Source organism: Naumovozyma castellii, chromosome 1 (genome assembly GCF_000237345.1).
Source record: "Naumovozyma castellii chromosome 1, complete genome".
Taxonomy (NCBI): domain Eukaryota; kingdom Fungi; phylum Ascomycota; class Saccharomycetes; order Saccharomycetales; family Saccharomycetaceae; genus Naumovozyma; species Naumovozyma castellii.
This window is the reverse complement of record NC_016491.1, coordinates 2301977-2323332: the sequence shown is the minus strand read 5'-3', so window position 1 is coordinate 2323332 and position 21356 is coordinate 2301977. Positions and strand designations below refer to the sequence as shown.

At 34.8% G+C, this 21356-nt stretch overlaps 7 protein-coding genes and 3 non-coding genes across 10 annotated transcripts; 2 read left to right on the top strand and 8 right to left on the bottom strand.

The window, feature by feature from the left end:
* Positions 1 to 707: 707 nt before the first annotated feature.
* YLH47 (Ylh47p) lies at positions 708 to 2039 on the bottom strand (the record flags this gene model as incomplete). The annotated part of the gene is made up of 1 exon (XM_003674057.1): positions 708 to 2039. The coding sequence occupies one exon, from the start codon at positions 2037 to 2039 to the stop codon at positions 708 to 710; it is 1332 nt and encodes a 443-aa protein (XP_003674105.1).
* Positions 2040 to 2393: 354 nt separating this feature from the next.
* Positions 2394 to 6737, bottom strand: SPT6 (chromatin-remodeling histone chaperone SPT6; the record flags this gene model as incomplete). The annotated part of the gene is made up of 1 exon (XM_003674056.1): positions 2394 to 6737. One exon carries the CDS (start codon positions 6735 to 6737, stop codon positions 2394 to 2396), a length of 4344 nt encoding a protein of 1447 aa, XP_003674104.1.
* A 368-nt stretch (positions 6738 to 7105) lies between these two features.
* CTR1 (high-affinity Cu transporter CTR1) lies at positions 7106 to 8311 on the bottom strand (the record flags this gene model as incomplete). The annotated part of the gene is made up of 1 exon (XM_003674055.1): positions 7106 to 8311. One exon carries the CDS (start codon positions 8309 to 8311, stop codon positions 7106 to 7108), a length of 1206 nt encoding a protein of 401 aa, XP_003674103.1.
* Positions 8312 to 8689: 378 nt separating this feature from the next.
* Positions 8690 to 12295, bottom strand: AXL1 (Axl1p; the record flags this gene model as incomplete). The annotated part of the gene is made up of 1 exon (XM_003674054.1): positions 8690 to 12295. One exon carries the CDS (start codon positions 12293 to 12295, stop codon positions 8690 to 8692), a length of 3606 nt encoding a protein of 1201 aa, XP_003674102.1.
* A 981-nt stretch (positions 12296 to 13276) lies between these two features.
* On the top strand, positions 13277 to 13337 carry NCAS0Atrna9K. Its single transcript is given in 2 exon segments — positions 13277 to 13337; positions 13301 to 13337. It is a non-coding gene; the product is annotated as a tRNA-Lys (tRNA).
* Positions 13338 to 15173: 1836 nt separating this feature from the next.
* CLB2 (B-type cyclin CLB2) lies at positions 15174 to 16613 on the top strand (the record flags this gene model as incomplete). Its single annotated transcript, XM_003674053.1, has 1 exon — positions 15174 to 16613. One exon carries the CDS (start codon positions 15174 to 15176, stop codon positions 16611 to 16613), a length of 1440 nt encoding a protein of 479 aa, XP_003674101.1.
* Positions 16614 to 16974: 361 nt separating this feature from the next.
* On the bottom strand, positions 16975 to 18195 carry CLB5 (B-type cyclin CLB5; the record flags this gene model as incomplete). Its single annotated transcript, XM_003674052.1, has 1 exon — positions 16975 to 18195. The coding sequence occupies one exon, from the start codon at positions 18193 to 18195 to the stop codon at positions 16975 to 16977; it is 1221 nt and encodes a 406-aa protein (XP_003674100.1).
* A 449-nt stretch (positions 18196 to 18644) lies between these two features.
* NCAS0Atrna3C lies at positions 18645 to 18716 on the bottom strand. Its single transcript has one exon. It is a non-coding gene; the product is annotated as a tRNA-Cys (tRNA).
* A 932-nt stretch (positions 18717 to 19648) lies between these two features.
* MRI1 (S-methyl-5-thioribose-1-phosphate isomerase MRI1) lies at positions 19649 to 20896 on the bottom strand (the record flags this gene model as incomplete). Its single annotated transcript, XM_003674051.1, has 1 exon — positions 19649 to 20896. One exon carries the CDS (start codon positions 20894 to 20896, stop codon positions 19649 to 19651), a length of 1248 nt encoding a protein of 415 aa, XP_003674099.1.
* Positions 20897 to 21190: 294 nt separating this feature from the next.
* NCAS0Atrna16L lies at positions 21191 to 21272 on the bottom strand. Its single transcript has one exon. It is a non-coding gene; the product is annotated as a tRNA-Leu (tRNA).
* Between the last annotated feature and the right edge of the window lie 84 nt (positions 21273 to 21356).

The window sequence follows — 21356 nt, the reverse complement described above, 5'->3', positions numbered from 1 at the left end:
TTCAAGTCTTATGATATATTTCATTTCAGGCGAGGGGAGCGGAGCGCCTTCTCCGTGGAAATAAGATCTTCCGAAATCTGTATGCCGTTGTCCTATTACGACACTGGAAAATTGAATCAAGTCGAATTGGATAATTTCCGCTCCGTATAGAGATTTATTCCCGGACTTGAATGGATGTTAGTAATTATAGTATGCTTATCTCATATCTAGAACACTCTCTCACAAAATAGGGGAGATCTGCACCAGTGAGGTAATGTCCGGCACGTTTGTAGTATGCGTTATGACCTCTCCATGGAACCAACTAACTCCGTGAAAGCAAACTGAAATACCTTGTACGTATGAATTTTCTGCCTCTAATTCCATGGTCTCTTTGGTGGAACCTCCACGGAACTAAATGATTCTTGGACATAGAAAGGCATGCCATAAGGTAGTAGACTTTTTTTTCATGCCAAATTCGTTGGCTTGGCCCGATGTCTAGACTCAAAACATGGCTTTCCTCTACGTCAGTAAATATTTGTGTATGTTTTTCTCAGCTCACTGGATAAACACTGTCGCATTTCAGAATTCGTCTTATGCTGACCACTATATGAATTTCCATTTGAAAGAAATAACGTGTTGCGGGTATAGTTCTATAGAAAATTACTAGTATTATACATTATATTTGGATGGAGTATTTATGAATAGTGGAGGCAAGCACTTTGTTTTATTTACATGTTCTTTTTAGATTTTTCCTCAGTAATATCTTGAGTTTTTGTTTTAATGTCAGCTTTGTTGTCTTCTGGTTTCGTTTGCACCGTTTCTACTTGTTCTTGGTGTTTCTTATCCAAATCATCTAGACTTAGCTCGTCTTTTACTCTAACAATTGCACCTTCTTCTTGTTGTTCCTCTTCTTGCATAATCTCCACTTGTTCCTTCAGTTGAACAAGCTTCTGCTTGGGTGTAACGTCTGCTTCCTTCACCACATTGACCTTAACTTCGTGATATAATTCATCTGGAATACCACTTAAGACATCACAAAGAGCATCATATAATGACTTCTTGGAATTGACATCACCAAAATTATAGGCAGTCGCCATAATCAATAACGTGGAAGGAATCTTATCCTTTAACCTCATATTTAACCAAATTCTCAAATTAGATCTTAACCTCTCATCAGTAACATTGGAAATTCTGATACCTCTAGATGCAGCCGCACTACGCAATTCAGTGGATTCTAATTGTTCTGCATCTTCATAATATATCGATAAATCATCTTTCTTCAAATCTAACATCTTATATCTGATACGATAACGTAACATAACATCCGTACCAAAGGGTTGCAAGTTCATATATTTGGCCATCGCAACTAAGTAAGGTCTGGTAAGATTATCTAGTACAGTATCATCAGTAAATAACTTGGCAACTGTAATTAACTGTTCCCTAGATTCTGGTTCACCTGTTTCACGTACGTGTTTATAAAAGCTATTGAAAACAGCCTTTTGTTCATCCGTTATGTCATTCGGCTTGAAATGAACTTTATTCTCCTTAATGATACCAGACATCACCTCTCTAGTCTTTTTCAAACTTGCAATCTTTGATTCCTTATCCTTTTTCGATTCGTAAGTAGAAGGTAGTAAATTTGGGAACAATTTTAAAGCCACTGGAAGCAGTAACTCAGCAAACGGAATAAGAATGAATGCTGCAAAGGGAACCAACCTTACAATATCTTGAGTAGTTCTCTTCAGTTGAATCATTTCTCTACGTGTCAGAGCATAACCACCAGACATCTTTATAAGAAGTCTGGACGATATTTTGATTTCTAGTCCCAATAACTTGGTACCATCCCAGTAGTGATGAAGTTCCTTTTTTACTCTTGTCCATAATGGCAGCTTTACCACTTCCTTGGATACCTGAACTGCATTTTTGGGATCGAGAGCAGGCTTGCTATTCTGTGGCTTCAGTTTTGTGCTATTAAATCTTCGAGTATTCAAAGCAATGAACGGTTGTAACGGCAAACCCGTGGCTTTGGAGCGAATTGGTCTAATTCCACGAAGTAACATTTTATAACGAGAAGTTTAGTTCCTGTAGTAACGATAAAATGTGAAGTTGATGTAACTGGACTACTGGGAAACGGATTGAAAGTATCAACTACTCAAACAATGACAAAAAGCTGAATTGTTGATCTTTTCTTAACCGCGATGTGTTAAATTTATTCAGTATGACTCTCCTAGAGCGGGATTTTTCAGATTAACGATCCATGAAAAAATGGGAAGGAGGACTACATCAATCGAACATCAAATATCGTGGACAAGGTTGAACACTAAAAATACATTTAAGAATTCATCATATTATATTACATTATATACTGTTTAATATAAAATCAACATAAACAATAGAAAGATTTAACAAATTGATTAATGATATGCCGTTGTCTTACTTTTAGTGCTGCTTGATCTTAACAATGTCTTGAACCCATTACAGAGTTGAATAACACTTGGGTAGTTGTAATTCACTAAAAAAAATCCAGTATTGGTTAACTTCACATTCCAAGTGTAAAGTTTACTTTTCGCGTTTAATTTGAACATCAGATAGAACCAACCTGGGTTCTTATAGTTCAAACTGAAATAATAAACAGATCTATTTGGATTCACCTTCGAATAATCTTCAATGAATTTAACAACATCTCTTTGGTTTCCTACCTTGAACTTTTCATTTGACGTCAGTTCGTTAAGAAGACGAACCTTATTTTGTAAATATTCCACGATAATTTGATCCAAGTCATGGTATCTTTGACCTTCAACAACTAGCACTCTCCCCAAGGCTAATGGGTTTTCTTTCTCTAATTCTTGAATGTCTATATGTTGGAATAAATCTTTGTCTAGTTTCCAAGTAATAGCCAAATGGTCGTCTCCTCGGCTAGATTGTCTAATTACAAAATCACCACGTTCTTTACTTCTTAAATAATCTTCAGCTTGTTTACCATTGAATGGGAAATAGTATGGATGATTGATAACACGATGAGTTCTCTTAGCTCTAGCTTCGGCCATCGTAATTTTCTTTTCTTCTTCTGAATCCTCCAGTTCTTGTTTAAGATCCCAAATAGATGGGTCTTTACTGTAAGTTATTGGGACATATTGATGTTTGACATCATGCTCTAGAAGGGACACTTCTGCAGTAATATTAGCATAGTCAATAAAAATAACCTTTGCAGGATATGTCCTGCCTACTTCATAAAGTTCTTCGGCAGGTCTTTTTAGTTGTGCACCTAAATGACGCTGAGCATTAACTACACATTCAACTTCCGAGTTTGTAGTACAAATAATATCATTGTGCCAAAATCTTTCAACTCTGACAGGAATAATACACCCTTTGAAAAATGTTTTCTCGGTTTCACCAGTTAAACTTTGGAAAATTTCATCCCCTTGTAATGGGTGGAAATCGTTCCTTAGCTCTTCAAAACCATCCAATAATTCCAAAACAATTGTATTCAAATTATTTAGTTTTCTTTGCCCAGTCTTCTTTTCAAGTTCCTCTGCATATGATTCTAAATTCAATGATTCTAGTTTAGTTCTGCGATCAGGGTCTTCTCTTAAATATTCAATGAATTCACTCATAGTACCCTGGTCTTCCTTTTCTGCAATAGCGTCCGGATCATATTCTAAAGCGTCTGCGGCAACCTTGGTAGCCAAATGGTAATCCTCAGGATGTATTCTTGTACTGTCTAGTTGATCATGCTCCAAATCTTCATACTTTTGCCTTTTCTCATTCCATGATATGTATAAGAACCCTGCGGAATTCATAAAGATCGTCTTATGTAAAATATTGTGAGTAATCAATTGCTGACGTGCTAATAGTGGCTCATTGAGTCTTTGTAATGACTCTAGGAAATCAATTGCTTTACGCTTACCAAAACCAGAGATATATTTCAAAGCACTAGCATAATATGGGTTATCTGTTGCCTTATTAACTTCAATACCAACTAAATTCACAATATCGACAAAGGCAGTCTCTAATGCTTTAACCAACATTGCTTGGGGTAGCAAGGATTGATGTGGATGTATTGATAAAGACGTTAGTTCCTCAGTGGCCAAATTTGAATATTCTAATAAGGGTGATTGCATATAACGTGCAAGTGCAATACAATATTTAATGAGAGGTGGCTTATTAGGGAATTCTTGAGCACCACGGTCAGAATGTTGGTAACGAATAGCAACTTCATCGTCAATATAGACAATTGGAATACTATGACCTCTATTATCAACAATTTGTTTTTTGTGGATAACTTCTTGTAGTCGTTTGAAGAACTTCTGTGTTTTCGGATTTGGACCATTGATACCAATTGCATTAGGTTGACAAGTTTGGATAATATTATCTAATGTATCTTCAAAATTCTGAGGATTCATTTTGTCAAAGGGATTATCCACTATTTTGAAATCTTTCACAAAATCACCTTTACGATTGACGTACACAGCCATTATTGCGTCAGCTCCGAACCTCCCTTGTCCACAAGTCAAAGTCAGTAATTTGGGGATTTTTGGATCCTTGATGTTTGGAATGAATGGGGCCTGATCTAATTTTGTCATAAATTTGTGACGAACTGTCTTCGCCACTAATTTCTGGCACGTCTTTGCTAAGTCATCCTTAATTTCTCTAGATATATCTTTGAAGATTTTATCCAATGCTTGTTTAAAGGCTGATTTACGGAAATTATTCCATTCTGTTGCTAACTCAGAGGTATTCGTCGTTTCTAATGCAATCTGAAACATATGGTCAATATATTGTGCCTGTGAAGACATATGTAGCTTGACACTTAATAAGTTCAAATTCTCTGCTTCTAGCATTCGTAAAAATACATCTGGATCTCTGCGGAAGTGCATTGGCGTTCTATTAATGGCATACTTGATATCTTCATATAATGAACCTCTTTGGATTTCTCTCTTACCCTTTGAAGTAAGGACAACATCTGCCAAGTAATATTTATAAAAATCAGATCTCACCTTCTCCCTAATCTTGGTGTTCTTTGAAAGTTCAAGTGCAAAATATTTCTGAACTGTATCTATGGCCAATTTGAAATTGGAGGTGAAGACTTGCAAATCACCGGAGTTCGCATTTAAGATCGATTCGATGACCTCTCTTGGTTTTAAACTTGGGTGGTCAACAGCGATATGAATTTGATGTTGAGATATTATATTTTCTCCAACCTGCTCCGCAGTTACACCAATATCCTTAATGGCATTATACAGTTCACTTGCCTTAAACTTCTCGTAGCTTGAATTTTTAAGATGTTTCTTCCCGTTTGTTTCAGTGTTGCCCAACAAAACTTCATTAATTTCTTGAGCATAAGTAAACTCCAAATAATCATAAATGTCTTGTAATGAGTTCAATTCGGCAATTGAGGCTGCATTTTGGTTTCTAAAATACTCATCCACCATTGAGTCGACGACATTCAATTCCTTGTAAAATCTTTTGACATAATCTCTCTTGTAGATAATACTGTGAAATTCAATATCAAGATCTACAATATCCCATAAATCATCTTCAGTTAAGACAAACCCATCCTTATCCTTTGACGCTATGTAATTACGGCGATAAGCATAAATGAAGGGGACTTCCAGATTATCTTGATTAATAAATTTGATAGAATTTCCAACGGCTTCTTTAAACTCGGTTAGATCATATGATGCATCAAAGTTTTTATCCAATGATATCTTATCACTAATCCAGTTGGTCTCTAATTCTTGATCTTCCAAAGATAATTCACCATAATTAACCAAACCTTCCCTGATCTCCTGAAATCTTTCAGGAATATCAGTTTTCCTTATGATCATGTCCTCTTCTGTCATTAAATTCTTTTTCAAGTCCTGCAAATCGTAGATATCTTGTAGAGTAATCTTCTTCTTGGCTTTTGAGGCACCAGTTTGTTCACCAAATTCGCCTTCTTCTTCAGCATCTAGGTCATCTAACGTACCTTGCTCTAGTTCCTCATTTTCAATTTCTAATGCCCAGTCGTAGTCATGGCCATCACCAAAGATATCATACATTTCATCAATTTTATCAGAGGAAAGACCTGTGATTTGAGTAGGTTGTTTCATTCGTTGGTCTCTCATCCTTTTCTTTTCTTCCAGTCTCTGTTGTCTGGTCTCTTCATCTTCATCTGAAAATTCGTCCTCTTCAATGAAATCATCTAACTCGTCCAACATACCACTTTTACGATTTCTGTTTTCATGGTCCTCTTCATTATTGTTATAATCTGGTCTCCTTGTATCATCGACTGTGTGTTCTTCTTCTTCATTCTCATCTTCAGAGAAAAAGTCATCTAATTTGGTTGCACTTTGTGTTTTCTGAACCTCTTGTTGGGTACCTTCGGAAGTTGTTTCATCTTCTCCTTCTCTTTTTAATCTCTTTAATCTTCCTGATGATGCAGTTTCTTGGTTACGTCTAACACCTGCATTCTCCATAAGTAGATCCAGATCATCTTCAGATAATCTATCATCTTCTTCTTCTCTTTGTCTTCTTTTATGCTTTCTTCTTCTTTTAGAAACTCCGCCCTCGACCTGGTCGTCTTCGTCTTCATCATCTACAATAAATCCTTCTTTGATTTTCCTTGCTTCATCCTCATCTTCATCTAAGTCAGCATCTTCTTCTGAGGAATCAAAGACATCTTCACCTTCTTCTTCATCACTAGGTGGTTTGTCTTCAACATCTTGAGCAACCTCATCATCTCTAGCAACGATGTTATCACTTTTATCCTCTTCCATTTTTGGTGTAATCCTTTCTTGGTAATGATTACTTCTAAGCAAAGAAGAGTTAAAATTCCTTTGTATTTGTTCTTTTCTTCTCTAAGTACTTTCAATGCATCCTGGAACTGCCACAGGTCAATGTCAATAAAAGCATTTCTTGAATAAAACAGCTAAAGGGATTTCCGCGAACATTTTCCACTTGCGAAAACTCAACCCGTTCAAAACGATGTTATTTATTAATGGCGCCATCGGCGTCTCTAATTAAATATGAAATAATAAATTGGTTTAAATCTTTAAGAATAGTTGATTCATTGTATTTACATGAATATTTATAAAGGTAAGAATAAAGATTATTATTTTTCAAGGGATTTTCGATTTAATTTTGCTTAGGTGAACTTTTCTGCAGGTAACAAATTGTGGTCCATATCACCAGATCTTTCTTGCATTCTTGCAGTTTCTAACATATTTCTCTCAATGTGTTTGTTTTTATTAGTTGTTTCTGTTTCACAATTACATTGAGCTTCAGCATTTGCTTCTTTCCGAGTTGTCTTCAAACCGGTATTTTCAGTTTTCTCGTCCTGAATTTGAGTATTTTCATCATTGGAGGAAACCGTTGCTTCATCAGTTAACGTTCCATTATTATTTCTATTATTATTAACTGTACCACCATTGTGTCTTCCACATTTACAATTTCCGGCACCTGGACAATTCTTACAAATTTCGATTTCCTTTTGGATATCCCATCTCTTTAACATACAAAGTTTCCACCTGTTGAAAACCACTTCTGCCAGTGTTAACCCAAGGATAACACCAAAAACATATGTTAATACAAAAGACATAGCTGCCAACATTAGCATATAAATGAGCATCGTGGAGCAAAATACCAAGAGAACTCTAATAAAGTCATGAAATAGGTCGGTCCAGGAAGGTGTCATAAAATCGTAAAGGATATTAGGTAATTTGGGCAATGCTTGGGATTGTAAAGTATCATCTGAAAAATATTGAGCTTCAGGATCTTTCTTCATATTAGAGGCCGTTGATAACGAACAGTATTTATTGGCTTTATCCCACTTTTTGAACCAATGAACTTCTAAGCACCAACTTGTGAAAAGGATAAACTTATAGACAAATGCGGCAACAACAAGTAGCAAAAAAATCCCAAATGCTTTACCCTTATTATTGGCATGTAATTTTTCAAATAACACAGGGTAGTTTTTGTATTTCCTTGTTAGATACGAGTTCATTTCCATGTTCATCGAGGCCATTGAGTCAGAGGAATTAGTACCTGACGACATAGACATTTGACCCATTCCATCCATTGCCATGCTTGACATTGCTCCCATTGAAGTAGAAGTTGCAGAATTGGTAGGAGAAGATGTGCTGGTTACCGATGACATACTCATGGACATACTTGAACTTTTTGTTGATTTCATTGAATCCGCAGTAGAACTCCTAGAAGAAGCCATTGACATGGACATCATATCTGACATCGATGACATTGCCATACTCATACTTTCGGATGTCATTTTAGACATTATCATGGAAGACATGGCACTTGCCGCTGTCTTTGATGTAGACATATCCATATTCATTCTTTTATTTGAAAAAATTATTAGTATTTATCACCAAACTAATAGAAGTCACTACTTGGGCTCTTCACCTTGAAACATTTTAGTTGGCGGTATCAATTCCGGTTGTATATATATATTTATATATAAATGGCGTAGCCAGCTCGAGGGGCTCCCCTCTTTGCCTGGGCAATTTGCTCATTCTCGGACTCTCAGAAATTTTCTCGAGCGAGCATTTTGAGCACATTACAGATGGAAGAAACGCAAGTATCGCGTAGAAATTGTTGAAAATATGAACTATAATGCTTATCTCCATGAAACATGCACCTAGATGATAGGTTATATGGTATGTAAAGTGTATCTACGCATTATATCTATACATTTATAATTATTTACAAATAATTAATTGGCCACAGAGGAAATACAATATGTTGGCAGCTCGGTCAGTCTGGCTACCTTTTTCAATTCCACCGTTGATGACACAGGACCATTCCAATCTACACTTTTATCTTTATCTTCTTTTTTTGTTGACAAACTCCAATTGTAGTGCTGTTTCAAACTAGTAATTGACATTTTTACTACTTCCTTTAATACCACCGTACAAAGCTTCCAACCTTCGTTACGAGATCGGAAATAGTTAAATAGATTCTTGATTAGTAAGGAAGAGTTCCCATCTGCGCTGTCCACTATCTCTTGCAATTTTTCCTTTTTTATAGTGAAGCCTTTGATTTTCAAAAATGCTTCCAGTTGTAGATAAGTTTTACGATTAATGATATCCTTAGCAGCCATTGAGCTCGTTATCATAATTGATAGTTTGGATCGAGTTGGTGAGAAAATGGATATCTTGTCTTTAAAAAAATTTAAGTACGATGACAATGTCAACTTTTCAATCAAAGGGATATCTATATGAAGTTCTTCATCAGTAAAATTATATTGTTTGTCTGATATTTGATTTCTGAATCGACGGTGAAGCTTCATTGAAGTGCTGTTAAGTTGGTCCGAACTTCCAACTTGTACATTCGGTACAATTTCATTTAATAAGTTAGCAGGCCCACTCAATTTGCCTCCTTTATTTTGGTTGTTATCTCCTAACAAAGTTAGATATGCTTGCTTATATTCTCGTTCGAAAGTAGCTTCAGTTAAACGATTCAGCACTCCATTCTCAATAAATGCAATGTATTCATCAATTTTTGATTCCAAATCTATAGGTTCGCTCCCTGACATTACCGTAATGTATACCCCAATTGTATCAGTGAGGACACGCAATCCACCCATGACGAGGTATCCAATTTGTTTCTTGTTTCTTAATTCAGGAACTAACGTCAAGGACATAATGTACTCAGTAAAGGAGGTTAAAGTGCACAAATCGGTATCTGACCGAAGACCTGTCTGTATGAAATAGACGATACTATTATTTGGATCGTCGAGGGGGCCTGGATATTCGGCAAATATATTTGTACCAGGCTTTAATATGTGAGTTGAAGTATGTGCATTCAATGGTAGAGATGTGTCTTTATTAATATCCAAATGTTTAGTAAAATTTAAATTTAAAAATTGATTTATTTTATCCGCATACGACAAATTGCCTTGAATAAAAAGAGTTAGATATTTGGAACCATTTAAAAATGATTGACAGAACTCTTTAAAAGACGCCATAGTTACGTCTTCTAGTGCATCAATCCTATCTTCTAAAGACCACATATTTTCTTCTAGAACTATTAAAAGGCCAAGACTTGCCAATTTCACGCAATTATCTGCTGCAGCATTTTCATAATTACTCCTCACTAGAACCCTTGCCCTTCTTAATAATTCTTTAGAGGGGAAATCAGGCGTAGTCGTTATAAAAATTATTGTTTTGATAATAATTTCAATCAACATTAAGATACCTTCCGAAAATCCTCCTATGGTAAATCTTAGTTGAACGTCACCTTTACTAGAAGCAGATATTTCATAAAAGTATCCTAATTTAATTGCTGGATATAGTTGTGGGGAGATTAGTGTGAATATTATTTGATTTAATATTTCCAAATGTATAGTATTTTCTGGAGATCCTTTCATATCAGTAGATAAAACTTCAAATGACACGATCGATTTGAGATCCATTATTGAGTTGAGATCTTCCTTAAGTGTCCACATTTCGTATCGCTGATTTCGGCCTACTAATTGAGGCTTATTTTCAAAAGACATACTATTTATTTGAAGATGTAAATTGGAATATTGGGATTTTAACGATGATTCCAAAAATAATTGTTCTAGAACGCCATCACCTTTACAGGCTGACGGTATAAATTTGTTTTTGTGAGGAATGCAAAATTCGTAAGTGTTAACACTTTGAGAAGCCTTGAGGTTTATGGTACTTATTTTATATTCAAATTCATAAAAAGGCTCTGTCGTTAGCGTGTTTTGGATTTCCTTCTTGAATAACTCAGGAATTCGTTCAAGGGAGCCTAGTAAAATTACTCTGGCATTTGAAGAATTCATGAATTTCTTCATAAACGATTGAAATTTGATAGCTTGATCAATCCACCATTCTTGATTATGTTCGCTATTGATGCCACCAACATTACCTTCGTGCATATCTGTTATTGGAGGTGAGCCCTTAAATATGTACGCCATATTTGGAGCCTTCAAATCATTCTGTAATAACTCGCTTAAATTAGAACATTCTTCCATTGGATTTTTCTTCGGTACTTGATAAAGAAATCGTATCAGATCGATGCTATTTTGGTCCTCCATAAAATTAGCTAACTCATGGACATATTGTTCAGAAAAAGTTTCTACCAACTTTCCTAGAACAATTTCTATAATTGTATCAGAATTTTCCCATCCTGTACTAGTTAAAGTAAGCTCTATAATTAGACCAATATTTCCTAACGCAAAGGAAGAGGTATAAGCATAGCAACTAGTTATCCAACTTTTGCCAACCAGATAATAGCAAAGAGAGCCCTTTGTCTCATCTCCAAACAATTCACACCATAAGTCTCCAAATATTTTAATTTCTCCCTTTGTAAATCTGGTTTTATTATCCGTTACTGGAAAAAGTATCCTTAAAGTTGGTTGTTTGCTTGATTTAATAAAAATCATATTTTCTTTAGAGATCTCGGGGAAGCACGGAATGTCGCAATATTTTTGTCGCCAAGACTCCTCTAAAATATTAAAACTTTCCAGATCATTCTTGGTGCTATGATTCTCTGTAGAACTTTTTGAAGATCTTTTGGTCGAAATAGAACTCATAGAACCAAACCTACTTCTTGTAAGTGCTGTATTTTCTTTGATATCCCCGAATTTTGATAAAGCATATTTTGTTAAAATATTCACTGATTGGGGCCCTCTCAAGCATAAAGTCATCTTAGAGGCATAGTAATTTTTTTTAAAGTATTGAAATAAAGTCCTTTGAAGATTGACACCCTGGAGCTTGGGTATGCTTGCCAACGTGTTCATATTCCCAGTCGAAAATTGACTAAATGGATGTCCAGGATCTGAAAGCATTCTAGTTGCATGATAAAGAATCTTGGTTACAGAAGACATATTTCCATCATGTTCACTCTGGATTGCATATATTTCCTTATTGGTCAATAAAGGGTTAAATAACGGTTCTTTGAAAAATGATGCAAATATATCAAGTATCTCGTCAAAAACCAATTCGCCACCATGATGTACATTTGGAACTTCAAAATAAAATGTTGTCTGCTCTCCTGTTGTAAAGGCATTGTGTACCCCATTATTTTTACTTAGAGTTTCATGATACAATCCCGGATCCGGATATGACTTCGAACCGGCAGCTAAGATCATGTGCTCACATAGATGAGCTAAACCTTGGATATCTTTAGGGTCATTATGTGATCCACTGGCTACTGATAAAGAACAGGAAGTTACTGTATCAGCAGGATCTGAAATTAAAAGCGTCAGAAGCCCGTTCGGTAGTAGACATAGCTTATGAACTCTATTGCTATATGCTAGTGGTAGATATAATGGAACATCAAAATCCTTTATTTCCTGCCAAGACATGTTAGGATCGTTTTCCTTTCTATTATGAAGGAATTTTGGAACAAATGCATCAAAGATTGAACATTAAAGAGTACAACATCTATCATTGAGGAATCTTTTTTCAGGTTTGTTTCTAATAAACAATAGAGTGGCGTGTAATTCTCCGATGCGGTGTCTACATGAAACGCGATGAAACATTAGGAAACTTTTTCGACGCAAGATCAGGCGCTAAGTCTACGTAAATATTCAAAAATAAAAAACGAGGGAATTGGGCCTCCAAACTGCTACTCTCTTTAATTATTCATATGTAGCTACGTATGTCGTGTTTTGGGTAGTAGTTCTAATATCACAAAATAATAGGAAAAATAAATCTCAAAGATGCCACTCCTAGAAATGGATTCAACCTTTATTTCTTGATGATGTTAACTCCAAATGTTCTTACTAGGAAAGAAAGCCTCCAGTATTTGAAACATTCTTTCAATAACAATTGGTTTGGCATTCAAATTTTCAAATAAGCACCATTCTTCAGGTAAATAGTTTATTCAAGCATAACTAATAAACTGGAAATCTTCAATCTTTGAACACTTTCCTTATGGATGAGTTCAAACATTTTTATAGAAAAGAATATTACCGCTTATAAAGCCTTATTAGCATCATTTATGTATTGATTAGCCTTTACGTAAGCGTATGAATAAACATACGTTATAAAGGATAATTGTAATGATTTACATCGTCGAGCTTTGATGGAAAGAGAAGGTGTCATAAGAATAAACACGTAATATAGTTGTATACTTTCTATACATTAGATAGAGAAAGATATTCAGTCTTTTACGTTTATTTTGTGTTATTAAGTTTATTTACTTTAATCTAGCACATTGTAATTTGTAAAAGCAAGGCCTAACAATACATTTAGACTATAATAATTTCAATTTTGAGGACAACGCTCATACGTGGTCCCGAACTCGTCCTTGTTAGCTCAGTTGGTAGAGCGTTCGGCTTTTAAGCGCTCATTGCTTGAAACAAGGAAACCGAAATGTCAGGGGTTCGAGCCCCCTATGAGGAGTTCTTTTTTTAATTTTTCATACTAGAACTCAAAACAGAAGATTATAGTAGTATTTCTTTTTTATTAAAACTTTTACTATTATTTGTGCTGGAACCGAATATTCTACAAGATGGATAGGATACGTCTATCAAAGAGCAAGTTGTTCCACAAAGAATGAAAAAGAACAATATAGAATATGATCAAAAAGAAAAGAATAATTTTAGAGTTTGACAAAAAAGTTGTAGAACATTCTAGAAAATTCTATGATCAGAATAGGCTTATCCGACGACGTCTGAATATCTCTGGTTTCTATGTGAAGAAAATATTTCTACCCAAATGGAAAACTATATAAAGGGTAAGAAAAGTTAGAAAGAATGTATTGGTTAAATATTAGTTTAGATATTATATATTTTATTATATAGAAAAAACCACGAAGAAAATATTGTATATTAATAATAAAAATGAGTGAACAAAGTAACCCTACCATTGCTCTACAAGATAAGGAACACAAATCTTATCAATTTGAGTTGATTTATAATTGAAAACCCCAGATTTTTTTTCTTTGTTTACTTTTTTCAATTTTTAATTTATTTAAATAGATTTCCAAAAAGGCCAAGATATTAACATTTCTAAAAAGGAATAAATAATCTTCCAAAAAGTTCGTTTTTTCATTTTAACAAGAGGAAGAACAATTTTCTTAACAATTACTCTCAAAAGAATTGTAACTAGATATCCCAAAGAAATTTTTTTGTTTTTAAAAACCTCAAACAGTTATTACTGATAAGATTTGCGTCCCTTATCTTGTAGAGCAATGGTTCCAGCAATTGCAATTACAGTTTCTAAGAGATTCCATCTTAAACGTTACTGGAATTGCTTTGTAGTTTACCATATTTATTGAATTATACTAGTCTCGGAAGAAAAGACACACGTTGCTTCCATATTGACCGAGACATTCTAACCTGAGGATAAATTTTTGATTAACAAGATTTTTCTTTTACAGAAAAAATTTGTGGGGAAATATGGCTTATTAAAGGTTTACCTAAAGTTAATCACAAAGTTATTTTCTGTGGTGTGGGAGAAATACACTCTAGTTAAAATATTCAAACCTAAACTATTTTTCCCCCCCAAAAAAAATTAGCACTCAAAACTGCAAGACAATCTAACATTGATTTGACAAGTAACCTTACATCCAGCTATTTTCTATTCAGATAATATGGAATGTGTCAGCGTCAGCTTATCTTTATCCTGGGGACAGCTTTGTAAACCATGATCCTGATCAACGCGTCGTCCTGAAAAATGTCATCCAAATTTGGAAACGACAGGATCTGACTCGGCGCATCAAGCCCGTAGTGTTCCCTAAACGGGAAAAACATAAACAGAATGTACGAATTGGGGAAAACAAAAACATTAGCGAGTGAAAAAAACGTAGAAGCCCTTTCTCACTAAAATCTCATGGAAGAAAGTTGCCAGAATTCCTCCTTTGAGCTATTCATCATCAATCAGAAATTTTGAATATCCAATTCAGGGAAAAGAGCAATAACTATTATTTGCCTGATCGAAAACCTTCAATTTTTTCGAATTGTAGTTGCTATATTTTATACTACAATTGATTTCATTAACAATATTATTTGAGTGGTATTCCGTATTCAACCTTTGCAATTTCTTAGATTACAGCAGTATAGCAACCATTCAGTCGTCTCTCTGAATTCTTTCGTTTCTAATTGAAGTTTGTGTTTCCTGATTCTCCAAGTTCCTTCCCATTGAGTCCTCATACCACTCAGTTCATATTTACAAGAATCTTCAAGTTAACAAAGGAGTATTATAGCAATTTCTAAGCCATAATATTACAGCAAAATAATGTCGTTACCATCAGAAAATCTGGAAAACACACAAAATGCGAACAACTCTTCGAGAATATTAAGAAACGTTCAAAGGTTAGCCTTGAATAACGTTACAAATACCACGTTAATGCAAGACGAATCTGTTCAGAATGGTGGAATAAGAGCACTCAAAACAAGTTTAAATACGGCAAAGAAAGAGGGAAGTAGAATCCCACAACCCAATAAAGATATACTATCTCGTTCTACGTTATTGAATGAAAAGGAAAAAATTCAGAACAGTATAAATCTTGAAAATAATAAAGAATCACAAATTATGAATGCAACGATATCTAAGAACAACAAAGAAAACCAAAATCCTTTCTCCGCGGGAAACCAGCAACTTTCATCAATTGTTGAAGAGGAGCAAGACGGTGGTAACTCAACTTCTTCCACTAACAATGGACCAACGAATACACAACCTACCACACAAAACGTCAAGTTTTTACAACCACCAACTGTGAATAATGATTCAGCAGACATCAATAAGAAAAGGCCAATATCGACAGTCGTTGAACAAGAAGTTCCAAAAAAGTTTAAAGTTTGTGCCGAGGACGGTACTGAAGAATATGAATGGGAAGATCTTGATGCTGAAGATGTTAACGACCCTTTTATGGTTAGTGAATATGTGAATGATATATTTGACTATTTATATCACTTAGAAGTAGTCACCCTTCCAAACAAGGAAGACTTAAAGAAACATAAAAACATCAATCAAAATAGAGATATTTTGGTAAATTGGCTTGTTAAAATTCATAATAAGTTTGGATTGTTACCTGAAACACTATATTTAGCAATAAATATAATGGACCGATTTTTATGCAAAGAACTTGTGCAACTGGATAAGCTCCAACTAGTTGGTACCTCCTGTCTATTTATTGCCTCAAAATACGAAGAAGTTTATTCTCCTAGTATTAAACACTATGCTTCAGAAACAGATGGGGCATGCACAGAGGAAGAAATAAAAGAAGGTGAGAAATTTATTTTAAAAACACTTGAATTCACTTTGAATTACCCAAATCCAATGAATTTTTTAAGAAGAATATCCAAAGCTGATGATTACGATATACAATCTCGAACGCTTGCAAAATTCCTATTAGAAATCTCATTGGTAGATTTTAGATTTATCGGAATATTACCATCCCTCTGTGCAGCCGCTGCAATGTTTTTATCAAGAAAAATGTTAGGTAAAGGAGGTTGGGATGGAAACCTTATCCATTACAGTGGAGGTTATACAAAAGAACAACTTGATCCTGTGTGCAATATGATTATGGATTATTTGGTTAGTCCTATTGTTCATGATGAATTTCACAGAAAATACCAATCTAGACGTTTCATGAAGGCTTCCATCATATCAGTTCAATGGGCCTTGAAGGTAAGGAAGAATGGCTATAATATAATGACTCTGCATGAACAATAATACACTAATATCATTAATAACAATACTAATATCAATAGCATAAATTAGCATAGTATTGACAGAGGAATGAGATCATAAGCATTTGCAATTAACAAAATATTGTATACAAACTTCTTTCATTTACCAGAATTTGTATATGCATACCCATACTCATATTCAACATTACAAAGCACAAGCTCTCTTGAGGTCACTTCCTCCCTACTCAATACCGTAAGCCATAACCATAGAAACTGAATATATACTATTTTTACATACTTTTGTAAGACACTACCAATTAATTTAATATAATGAAATAGATGAGAGACCAAAGTCCTTTATAATCATACTAGTTACAAATTTTTTTCCTTAGAGAGGCCAAAAGTTATTCAGTGAATAATTTGCTAAAATTGTCGGAAACCTGCATATCACACCATTGGTGCACTTTGGAAAATAATGAACCAAAAATTGGTTTTTTGAACTTCAAGGCTAAACCTTCTAATTTCGTCTGTGGATGACTTACCTCTTTAACTAAATCTCGACAGAGTGCTTGGAATGATTGGTCATGGAGGGGATCAATCCCACCACTGTAATGCTTAAATGTTTCATTCCATAATATATCATCCGTATTAGTAATTCGCCTGGCAGTATACATTGCCATGCAACTTAGTAAGGATGGCTTTAAAGAAACAAAAAGATGAGAACATGTGGCGACTTCAAGTAAAAATTTTCCAATATTTCTTGTCTCAAAATGGTAAGAGTCTGCTTTCGAGATCCTTCGTAGAAATCCCATCGGACTTGGCCAACCAAGATCGAAGTTCAATGATGTAAGCATATACATTTCCGCATTTCTTATATCTGATTTGGAAGCTGCACCATCTGTAATGTAAGCGTAGTCTGCTAGCTTTGGTAATCGTACCTCTTCAAATTTGGCGGCAATAAATAATGATGTAACTGCCAGCAATTGCAGTTTATTAGTTGAAACTTTATTTTTTGAAAGAAAACGATCCATAATGTTAATGGATAAAAATAAAGTCTCTGGATAACATTGGAATTTCTCATGGACTTCCACCAACCAATCAACCAAAATTGCTCTCATGGAAGGGCGTATATGATACTTAGAAGATCTCTCCAACAAATAATTATGAGAAGGCAAAGTCTCCAATTCCCGCCTATAGAGGTATTCAAATATAGAACTTGAGTATTCTGCAACCATTGATATGTCGTTGAGTTCAGCCTTATCCAAGTCTTTCCATTTTTCTGGTTTACTGTTAGTTTTCAGGTTGTCAGTATTACGACCAAGCACTACCTTTTGTTCTTGGTTACGATCTGTCTCAATTGACTTACGGTCATCATAGACACGTCGTTTTTTCAATCTAATATATGTCATGTCACTTTCTTCCCTCCGGAACCTCTGAATGGGCTTCTGAATGGCTACTTCATTACTCCTAGTGGTTTCAATGAGATGGTTATTTACAATGACTTCATTCAAAGGATATCTTGTGGTTGATCGTGGCGTTTCCTTCACTTTCCCAAATTCCTTTCTTGTACTTTTTACCTGCTCTGTATTCTCTTCTCCCGTTTTGATTTGATCGTGAACAGGCATTTTCTTTATATTGTTGATGAAAACTCAAAAAAATCTTATTGGTCAACTATCTGATACCAGGCTTAATTTAAACAGAAACAGTAAGTTATGCCTTCCAACCCCAAATTAAAGTTGTCTTTTGTTTTTAGATCTAGTGAATAGACTTGGTTTTAACTATGTCCTATTTTTCTTTATGGAATCTGACACAAATGCTCATAATAACAAATAACGCGTAAAAGGGTGTTAGGTCGTTTTCTCAAGGACGCGTTGCGCCTAAGAAAAGAGGTAGGACAATTTTTGTTTACTATTTACTATTGACCTTCGGCCATGAAACTTGCAAATATTATACATTGCAAGTAACACCAACCAAAGTACATATAACATGGATTTATAAAAATAAAAATAGTAATGTTAAACCAGGAAATTACCGTTTTAGCGGAAGAAAAAAGAAAATTGTTTTTAAAAGATAAAGCTCGCACTCAGATTCGAACTAAGGACCAACAGATTTGCAATCTGCTGCGCTACCACTGCGCCATACGAGCTATATTTTTTAAAAATGAAACGTGAATGTTTCTGTCTAAAGTACTAAGAAATAACTTTAATGTATTGATTAATCTTGTTCCATCAAATTGGTGATATCTGGATGAATTATATTCGACATGCTTCTTTAATTATTTAATACTTTAAATTCTCGCTGCTCTATTCTAAACTACATATTTATAAATAAAATAATTCTTCTCAATTTCAATCTTACTTACCATCAAAATAACTTGCTATTTATACATCGGGAATCTTTTCTACTTGGTCTGTTTCTTTTTCTTTCGTTACACCTATCTCCTTTTTTCTTACTCCTATTTTTATAGTGTGAATGTTCCATACTTCTATTTTTATAGTGTAAATGTTTCATATTCGCCGTAACAACAATTAACCTTTACGTAAGTGTATGAACAACCATACGTTATAAAGAATAATCGTGAAGATTTACATCGTCGAGCTTTGATGGAAAGAGAAGGTGTCATAAGAACGAACACGTAATATAGTTGTATGCTTTATATACATTAGATAGAGAAAAACATTCAGTCTTTCACGTTTATTTTGTGTTATTAAGTTTATTTACTTTAATCTAGCACATTGTAATTTGTAAAAGCAAAGCCCAACAATACATCAGTGAATGTCTCTTGGGGATATCGTCTCGCATGGAAACATATACCTGGTAAACAGAACTTTGTTGCTGACTATCTCTTGGGGATATTATCTGAGGTGTCAGAAAGACTCTTAATATTTAGTAATTCCGGAAAAGACAGATTGTATGGTGGAATCAGTAACAGTAGTTGACAAACCATGGTCCCCCAACGTTAAACTCCTCGCTTTAGATGCTGTTAGACATTGTTCCCACTGTGAATATCGTAAAAGTTTGTTCAATAAAAACTACATACTATCTATCCAAATATAAAATAGTAGAGCTTGGAGGATTTTAAAATAGTTTATCGAGAGTGAATTCACCGTTGTTGTTCTTTACGAAAACACCAGCTTCTGTGATAATACCGTCAATAAATTCATGTGGCGTGATGTCGAAAGCTGGATTCCAAACGTCAATATTAGGTGGTGCAATTCCCACTTTTGCTGCTAGAGGCTCCCCGGCTGCATCTAATTGAGCTGAGCCAGTTTCAAGATTAATAGCCGTCCCAGTAACTAATTTAAATTCGTCACCATCACGCTCCTCCACGACAATATCATCACCAGTTTCTGTTACTGCATCTATTGTTGTTTTTGGAGCGACAACAAAGAACTTAATACCAAACTGCTTGCAAATCACAGCCAATTGGAAGGTACCGATCTTGTTTGCAGTATCCCCATTACGAACAATCCTGTCTGCACCTACAAAAGCAGCTTTTATAGGAATTGGACTGGTTTTAATTCTATACGCCACTGAACTATCTGTAATCAGAGTAGCAGGGATTTCTTCATGAACTAATTCATAAGCCGTTAAACGCGACCCTTGGTTATAAGGTCTAGTTTCCAATGGATAAACATGTGCAAGTTTGGCTTTGTGTTGGAATGACATCTTGGATTTCTTGCTTGGATTGTCGAGATTCAACTTGTTTCGTGAATCTTCCCACAAAGAACGGATGACACCTAATGCTGTACCATAACCAGACGTTGCCAACGATCCTGTGTTACAAATAGTAAATACGGCGAAATCATCTTCGAAACCTTCTTGTTTTAAAGATTCTAACAAATATTTTGATCCATTGGCTCCCATTTTGATATTGTTAGCCAAATCTTCTTCAATAAGAGCTGTCACAAACTTAAATACAGCTAAACTGAATCCTTTCAAATCGGTAGACTCCTCCAAAAGCGTTGTTATAACAACCAACGCATTAGATAAGTTTACGGCAGTTGGTCTACTACTCAGCAAAAATTTTAATCTTTCTTGTAATCTTGATTTGACCGAAGTATAATCTGAAAGGTCATAATACCATTGATTTCTTGTGAACGCCTCCGTTTGCAGCAATTGCGATTCGACTAAAATTGACAAGGAGCCAACAATAGCAATTGCTGGTGCTCCTCTGACCTGCATATTTTTAATAACTTGGTAACCATCATTAATCGTATGAATTGGTATATATTTGGTTTTATAAGGCAATAATAATTGATCTATAATTTCGACCGTGACTTGCTCTGGCTTTGATTTATCAAATTTTATGGCTTCTAACGACATTCCTCTTTTTTTCTACTGTCTTAGTTTTCGTGTAGAAGCTGCAAAGAGAGATCTCAAATTGTTTCTACTTTCTCATCAAATGCTTAATAATACAGAATTTTTTTTTAATTTTCATTTTTCGATGATGCGCAAGATCTCGAAATACAAAGGAATAAGTGAAAGGATGAAAATTTCAATATCCCATCAAAGCCATTCAGTCAAAACTAGTGTCTATGTTCTTCAAATGTATACATGACAACATTAAGTTATTTTATGAAGTATTTGAAACCTACTAAGTTTCACAATAAAAAAAAATGATACCCGCGGGGTTTGAACCCGCGCCTCCGTAGAGACCAGGACCTTAACCTGGCGCCTTAGACCACTCGGCCAGAGTATCATATGAAATTGTTTGAAAAACTGGCAACATGTTCTGAAATTGGGTTCCTATTTTTTTTTCTTCTATTTTCTAGTAAAAAAACAA